General features: G+C 34.2%; 1 protein-coding gene across 1 annotated transcript in view; it reads right to left on the bottom strand.

Annotated features, from left to right (window-relative positions):
• Nucleotides 1-2,451: 2,451 nt before the first annotated feature.
• The window catches only part of Cycd (cyclin D), a 41,125-nt gene continuing 34,711 nt past the window's right edge, over nucleotides 2,452-8,865 (bottom strand). Inside the window, exons 4-5 of the mRNA XM_083108023.1 lie at nucleotides 8,648-8,793; nucleotides 2,452-7,654 (exon numbers count right to left, since the gene is read on the bottom strand). Coding sequence (XP_082964149.1) covers nucleotides 7,430-7,654; nucleotides 8,648-8,793 — 371 coding nt within the window. The 3' untranslated portion in view covers nucleotides 2,452-7,429. The remainder of the gene's footprint in view (nucleotides 7,655-8,647; nucleotides 8,794-8,865) is intronic.

Here is an 8,865-nt window from a genome sequence, read left to right as displayed (position 1 = left end):
ATTGCACTATATATGATTTATCTTACTTTAGTTTTATTTTATATATATATATATATATATATATATATATATATATATTATTTTTAATTATAATAAATTTATTTTTGCTATACATATTTTACATTTGTCTTGCATTTTTTTATTATGCGTCTTAGAGTTATATCTATCTTCATATCTAGTCATATTTATCAGTTCATTACATCTATTTCATATTAAATATCGATGTCTTTAAAATAATTCTAAATATAATAGGAGATACATAAATTTTTATTTTAAGATTACGTCAGCCATAATCCACCAAAGTATCTTTGCATTTTACTCTCTTCCACAATCTATTCCAAAGGTTTGTAACTATTTAAAAGATATAGAATATTATGATAAAAATCAATGTATTTCATCATAATCAAATTTACCTCTTGATTTACAATATATATCGTCAAAGAGCTAAGGATCTAAAATATCAGAGTTTAAAAAATATACTTTTTAGGATTCAGACATATGGATTAGGAACGATATTCTCTCTCTTTATTATTATAAATGGAATTAAATATATTTGGTATTATATATATCAAAGAGTAGAGTATGCATTTTACAATTAAAATTGACGATGCATTTATATTATAATTTGTCAATATATTTAAAAAGGAAAACTTTTATCTTATAATAATTTCTATTTCTATGAAAAAAATTATATTATCATTCAGTCGAATTATCATTGTAATAACTAACCATCGATGTATTGATAAGAAAAACTGACTTAATCTAAAGACGTTATATTTATAATCATTATGTATTGTCGTTTTTTAGTGAATAAGAATTTCTTATTTATATACGTTTATACAAGATGTTTGGAAAATTTAAATTTTAAATTTGAATTTTTAAATTTGAATTTTTAAATTTGAATTTTTAAATTTAAATTTAAATTTTAAATTAAAAAATTTTAAATTAAAAAAGATTTAAAAAAGAGGGATGCCAAGTGAATTATGAATTACGCGATTTTTTTAACATAAAAGTGGCTATAACTCGGAAACGACTTATTTCCGGACCTATGTTTATATAGCTTTTTTTCCTTCTTTTTGGTTCCCAAATCACTTCCCGAAGTGCGAGTGATTTCCCGGACACCCTGTATATCTATATGTCCATTTATAAATAACATGTGTACATTTATAAATAAAAAATTCTTATTCATCGAGAGACGACTATGAATGCCGACTCTTAGGTCTCCTTTAGCAAATAAATGAAACCTTTCTTCGTCTCAAAGGCATTACGATGTTTTAAGTCTTTTAATTCGGTATGCCATCTTTGTAAAAGAATCATTTCTCTCTCGAGTTAGAATAACGGTAAGCGTTATCCAAAAATTACTCTTGTGTTTTGTAGCCGATTCTATGTGATCATTTTAGATAAGGAATAAGGAATAATATCCGCTTATTTATACTTTCGTAAGTAATGTATACTATGTACTGTGTCTTCTTCGTATCCAGATTTATCTCGCGACTGCGTTTTACGTTTCGTCACGTTGATAGAGTCGCATAGCCCTACATGCGATCAAGAAGTTTCATGACAAATTTTTATACGTATACTTCGAATTATGTATTTTCATCTCATTAACGTTATATATATATTATATATATATATATGCATTTTGTAATATAAACTCGAGGAGTACAAAATTGTAAAAATAAAGCGCTTTTCGCGACGGCGTCAATATATAAGGACACACGGCAGCGATACTTCCTGAGCTCAATAATCATACCGATTTAATACTCATTGCAGTAACTTCTTAGTAATTTCGTAGCTCGCTCATTATTGTAAGATCGTTGCCGTATTGTGTATATATATATACATATGCATGTGAATTATATTAAAATACCGTGTGTAAGAAGTTTTACAAAGCATGCATTCTATAAGATGTATATATTGTAAGGTATATTATTATGTACACACACACAGAGTAGAATATAAAGTATTATCCAAAGAATTAAGAATTTATATATATTAATCTGTTTTTATATTATTTATCAAGAATATACTTTGCACTTCTTATAGAGATTAGGACAATAAAATAGTGTAAAGCAAAGATTTTTAAAAGATTTGAGTTTTAGGAAATAAAATTATTTATAAATAATATTATTTAGGAAATAAATAATATTAGAGAGAGATTAGAATAATCATTTAAATAAACTTCCACATTATTTTTTTCTAATGATGTATAATATAGAAATATTATTTTTTAAAGTATATATTCTTTTATATAATTAAAAGAATATTTTTTTAATTAAAAAAATAAAAATATATTTTTTACGTTGTGCTTGATTTTATTTCTGAACAAGAGAGAGAGACTTTGGGGAAAATTATATCTTTATGTTACGTTCCCCTTATCACGCATCGAGAAAGATCGAGACAAGGGAGGAAACGGTGCGATAAATGATAAATAAGATACATACAAAAGTATTTGTATAAAATATCGATAGTTTATTTTCAATCTTTTGCGTTGCCGCGAGGATGCGTAAGATATGTACACAGACGTCGGATTATTTTACGCAGTACAATTCTCATCTATGCATTAAAAGAAGTAATTTACGTGCTAGCTTTAAAAATAACGCATTATAAATGTCTCGTTTTCTTTGTTTTCTGACTCGGTAAAAGCTACGGTAATGATCGGATATATCAGGCATTTGATGAATATCTCGGGCGAAGTGTGATTTGAGGTATATCAGTGGTATTCTATTGCGCGCTATTAAAAAAAAACGAACAAGAGACAAAAAAAAATAGTCGATTGGTCTTGATGGAGACCGGTGAAAAGTAATTCCGTAGAAATATATACGTGACATGTACATGTGTGTCTAACCGATTGTATATATGTATGTGTGTATATGTGTGTGTGTGTATGTATTTACTTATAAACGTAAAATTGATAAATGAATTGATAATCGGAGTATAGCGGAGTATAATTTCCGTTTATGCACAGATCGCACATGGGGAGATTATATTTCCTTATTTAAGAGGCTCGATCTTAAATTTCCAACGAGATCTTCTCGTCTTTATAAGAAAAAAGAAAACTTAATTCGCTGATTTACTCTATCGCTCCTATTTACATCGAGCTTAATTTTCTTTTCCTCTGACGTTCTCTCTCGTCATTGATTTTGATTCTTCAGATTCATGACTGATTCTCATTAGTTTTCTTTAAGATATTTCGAATACAAATTTCTTTAGATGCGCAATATATTGCCAAGTCATATTTACTATTTCCAAACTGTCGAAAATCATAGAATCTCTTCTGATTGAAGTTAATGAAATACAATAGATTGAATTACTTACAATGACTTCATAGATCGGTTTTCTCTTCAGCGCTATCGCTTCTTTATATACATTTTCTCGCTGCTTAAACGCTAAAAACACACATTGACGCTCGCGTCCTACATCTCTTATTCGCTCTCAAACAACCTCTGTCTCTCCTTAGGAACCTGCGACGTTACGCGGCATTACATCTCAACGTAATAATAAATCATCGCACACACGGCGAGGGAATATTTTGTTTTTTAAAAAAGAAAAAAAAACCTCTTTGAATTACATTAATTATATATATAATATGTACACACGCGACCGCAACAAGTGAATACAATCGCATCCCCGTTTGTTTTCTTAAATATAAAAATCAGGCGCGATTAATAATTCTCAATTGGTATTTCGCAGTAATTCCGCGATACTAAAAGACTCTTCTTTGATTTGAGAAAAGAAAGTTTTCATTTTTATAAAAATTTTATACATTAACGTAATTTTATCTAGATTCTCTTCTCTGTGTGTATAACTGAATAATTATATTTTTATTATTAAACAATCTCTCTCGTTCTTACTTGGAACAATATTTTGCGAAAAGAACTCAATTTCTGAAAAAAAGAAAAAAAAAAATAGAAAATATATCTTTGCTTATATATTAAATTTTCCTTTCTCAACTCAAAGATTTTATGACGAAGATAGATCTCTTCTTATCGATTAATGGGTTTCATCAATGACGATGCTTTACGTCAAGATATAAAGTGTGACGAAGATATGCATCGTTAATGACAATATGACAACGACAATTATAAAGAAAATGAATAGATAAACAGGCGAAGAGAAGAAAATGAAAGAGAGATCAGTCGCGCAGATCTCTCTGTAATATCTTTGTATTACTCGATTCCGATTATACATTGTACTAAGTTTTGGTTAATTGACATTTTTTGTTTCTTTTACGTACTAACTAGTTTCCACTTCGTGGCACATTCGTGGATTCTGTCAAATCTCCAGTCCCGACACGATATTCGCGCATAAATTCACGAGCGATCCACGTGCTTTCTCTACTTGAGTCGCGCTTGAATGATCCGGATTGATTCGCGAATCGTGCAGAGATGATCAAAGAGTCGTAGAACGTATCGTTCACACGTTCCTCCTCGTGATAAATCGATTTCATCAGGTCAACCACGACGAATCCTACAGATGTAAGAACATCTGTGCGATGGATATACATTCTTTGTGCGAGATACTTTGTTCTTCGGTATATATACATGTATACGTCCGCACTCTTCGCGACGCGAAAGTTCTCAGAGCTGCAGAACGTCGATTGTGATTTGATCTTGCCCATCCGGGCGATTTCAAAAGCCGTATGACGACGTCCATAAGCTGGAAAACTCACGCACTCGCAAGTGTGTCATCGGAGTTTTCGAAGTCACGAGAGGACGAAGTCTTTCCCTTCGAGACCGATTTCTTGAGACTCTCATTAAGTACTAACAATTCCATTATTTTTTTTTTTTGGATATGAGTTCCGCGTATAACAATCGTTGGCTTCGCTACGTTGTTACGGATATTGTCTAGAAAGTATCGCCATTGATATGATGAGAACATCTATCATGTAACGACAATAATCCCGCATGGGATATGATAGTTAAACCCGACAGTTAAACATCAGTTCATCCGAGCGAGATTATTTTCTCACAGCAGTGCTTGAAAGATGCGAAAATATTTTCTTTTCTTGCTCTCTCTCTAGACAATATGCGCTTGACATAGCGAAGAAACTATCAGATCAGATTTCGATTTGTTTTCATCGTGCTTTTATATGAAATTCTTTCAAAACACGATCATCGAGTCGTATTCTCGTATTTCTCGTTTTTCGATATATCGTTCAATATTTCTCGTTTCGTTTTATCGCTTTACTTTTTCTTTTTTTCCCTTAAATTTTTCTATATGCGTTTTATCTTACTTAATCGTTACTGCCTACCTATCTACGTACACGTATATACAGCCATCTATGTAAACGGTAAACGTTCTTGAAATATATATATATATATATATATATATATATATATATATATGTACCGCGGATTTTATTACATATTGACGAAAGGAGGGAGAAAGTTAATTTTTCTCTTCTTTTTTTGGTTTTTCATTTGATTCTTCTTCTCCCAACGCTTTCTTTCTCTTTTGCCTCTCCTCACTCTCGTCCCTTTCGCACACACGAAACTACAGTAAGCTGTACACGCATACACTTCGCGAGAATCATTCTTTTCACGCTCGCATTACATTACGTACGCACCCGAGTAGGGGGAGGAGGGGTTGGCACAACCCTTCTTAGGAACCGAGCGGGATAAGCGAACGATCGCGCGGTCGTAATCTTTCGAATATATAAAGACTCGCATCGTTCATCATTTGGATAAACCTTAGTCGTAGTGTGAAACTTTATAAAATTAGAAACAACTGCATCATAAAAAAACGCGCGATAAAAAACTGCAAGAGACAACATTCTACTTCGCGTTTGTAGATCACAGACACGGTTCGGTTTATTAGTATCTTTACGAAGAAACGAATACTTTTGCGTCTTAAAAATATCTGCATGTATTCATTCTTGAAATATTCGAACGTATTATTCTATATGTGTATATAGGCGTTTTTCGAAGTGATAAATCTCTTAGAAGTAGTAGAAATTAAAAGAAATAAAGTGATCTTGGCGATCTTGTCTCTTTCTCTCTGCCAAGCAATTTCTACATTTCGTAACATTAAGTAAACCACACATTTCATCAAACTCTTCGATATTATTTCATTGTGTGTGTATTAAACGTTCTTGGATTTAATATCGTAAGCACGGTCCAATATACCTCTTTTCTACTGATTGTTATCTCTCTTTTCCGTTTTTATCGTGCATTCATTTTGTACGACCATTGGTACCCCTTCCTCTTTATTTCTCTTTCTTTCATCAATTTACATCTATATATAGATATATTTTTTCGATATAATATATAATATATATATTCATTTATTCGCGTACGCATACTATATATGTACAAAACGCTAAATGACTCTGGATATGACTAAGTGAAATTTTTTTTCTTTTTAATGCTCACGCGGAGAGGACAAGTTCTCTCCTATTTATGTTGTCGTATTTTTCGTGTTTCGGTAATTTCTTATCTCGTTATCTAAAAGTTAAGTTATATATATATATATATATATATATATATATATATATATATATAACTTATTTAAGAATATATATATATACATTCCTACTACAAAATTACAAATGCGTAAAGCGTATTGCATTGCCTTCCCCCAAACAGCACGCCTTTCTAATTTCTATATCCTTTTTTTTTATGTTTTACGGGCGACACACACGTTGAAACAGTATAAATTCAGACACAAATCGCCCGGTAATCCCCAGTCAAATATTTTTCACATCATCTCGAGTATATACCTTTAATCGTTCGTTTATTTTTCTTTGTTTTCTACAATCTTACGATTTTTTCGATTTAAACCAATGACCCAACCATGTCCTCTGTTCGCAAATTTTGAAGAGATTTTAAAAAATAAACTTTTAAAATATGATATCGACAAAGTGATGGAGGCATATAAATGTATTGTAATTGAAATATTAGTTAAATTGTGATAGACTATTTGGATAACTGTGAGGAAATCAAAATTGTTCTTCAGTCTATCTTTATCAAAACATATTGTACGTAAGCATACGCAACTAAATCTCGCGAAATATGTATATAAATCCAAGAAATAAAAATTCTCTCTTTCATAAGTACGTCTCGTCGCAATCGCATATCGAAATAAACTTCATATTTTTTCAAAATGCATCCTACACGCTTCAAATGCACCCTATCAGGTTTTCATTTGTAATAATAATTCGTGTCGCAGTTTCCAATGAAACGCGTGATTAGCGAGCGATCACAGGTTCAATCTCGAGATTCTTCGGGAGGAGTTTTTCGCTTCGAAATACAATCAGCTACTTCCGTCGCGTCACATTTCTCTTCCGGCATGTTCTGTTGCTTTTCCAGAATTACCTTCCGCTTCTTCGCCGGCTGTTCATCATCGTCGCTCGAAGGCAAACTCTCCTCCTCGGCTGTGAGACTCACCGGTGTGTCGGCCCCTACGGAGTGTCCCCCTACTGCGGTTTTCAAAAATGTACATCCCTGACGTCGGTCGGCGTGCCCGCTTTCTCGTGCTCCAGTATTTTCTCCTGACTTGTATTGTTTTGGTCCCCCAGCGGCCTTTGCGGCGCGCTCGTAACACCGGTACTCATTGTCGGGTGTCCGTTTCCGCCACCGGGATTATCGGTGTTTACGTGGGCGGCCTGCGAGATCATCTCCTCTATCTGCTCTAAGCAGCCATGCAGATAATCCTGTAGGAAAAAATAATATTGTGATATCGGAGTCAAATTTTTCTTTTTGTGCATTAAAAGATAATTTTTGTCGCTTATTAAAAATATTTTCTCTAACTTCCGAAGATGCATGCATGAGCGAATCAAGGGGGTAAAGTTCCAAGACTGATGCGTCTCGCGGGCTACAGCTGTGACCCGAGGTCATGAATGAAAGTCCAGGGAGACCGGATGCCGTCTCGAGGACGATATCTTCCTGCTCCCGGGGGCCTAAACACACGGACGAGAGAGCGGGATCGCTTAAAAATATTGCGCTTCACGGGTCATGGACCCCATGCCGTGCCATTCATTCGCGCTTCGGTTTATTTGCACTAGACGATATAGATGGAGAAAGAAAAGAGGAGAAAGAGCGAGAGAACGCGAAGGAAGAGAAGACGAACCCGGCGACCCCGCTCGCCTCGTCGTCATCGTTCGACGCGCATACGGGGCCCGCAGACCCCGGCTCCTTTTTTTCTTCTTCTTCTCTACCACTCCGGCGCGCGCGCGCGAACATGTGCCCGGCACCTGCTCCACCATCTCCTTCCCCGCGCACTTCCCGTCGCGCTTTTTGCCAGTCCCGCGAGTCTGTCTTTCCACGGCCGGACTTGTGCAAAGGGCAAGTTTTATCGTTTCTTGCCGATTTCTGGTGTCGAGACACCAGAACATTGGCGGCGCATTGCCAATGACTAGGATTGCACGAGGTACCAAGACTAGTCTTGACATTGTGTCTTGTCTTGTCTCGCAATTCAAGACAAGATCAAAATAAATTTTTTTTTACTAGTTCAAGACAAGTGTCAAAACTATGTATATTTATAAATTAAATTTAAAAAATTACATATATGACTCTAGAAACTTTTTCGCATTCATTGATATCATTTTTGAATCTTGTAGAGGAATGATAAAATCGAGATAATATAAAGGAAGACGGGCGATCTTGTTTTACATATATGTGATACTCTTGATACGAATGCTATTAACCTGTTCGATAGCCGTGATGCGGGTGAGCTCGTCCAGGAGACCGGCCAGCCCGTATCCGCTTTTCCCGGTCCAGTCCAGTCCGTGTAACGCCGCTGCGACGCTCGCTGCCGCTATCATGCTCGGCGTGTACATGGAGAACTTGTACTCTGCACATAAGACACATATACTAAATATTTTTCATATTAAAATATTATTTATTATTATTATTATTTATATGT

The sequence above is a fragment of the Camponotus vicinus genome, unplaced genomic scaffold (genome assembly GCF_025532165.1).
Source record: "Camponotus vicinus isolate PSW18456_S1 unplaced genomic scaffold, iyCamVici1.0 SCAF_9, whole genome shotgun sequence".
In the NCBI taxonomy this organism is placed as follows: domain Eukaryota; kingdom Metazoa; phylum Arthropoda; class Insecta; order Hymenoptera; family Formicidae; genus Camponotus; species Camponotus vicinus.
This window is presented reverse-complemented; position numbering and strand designations above follow the sequence as displayed.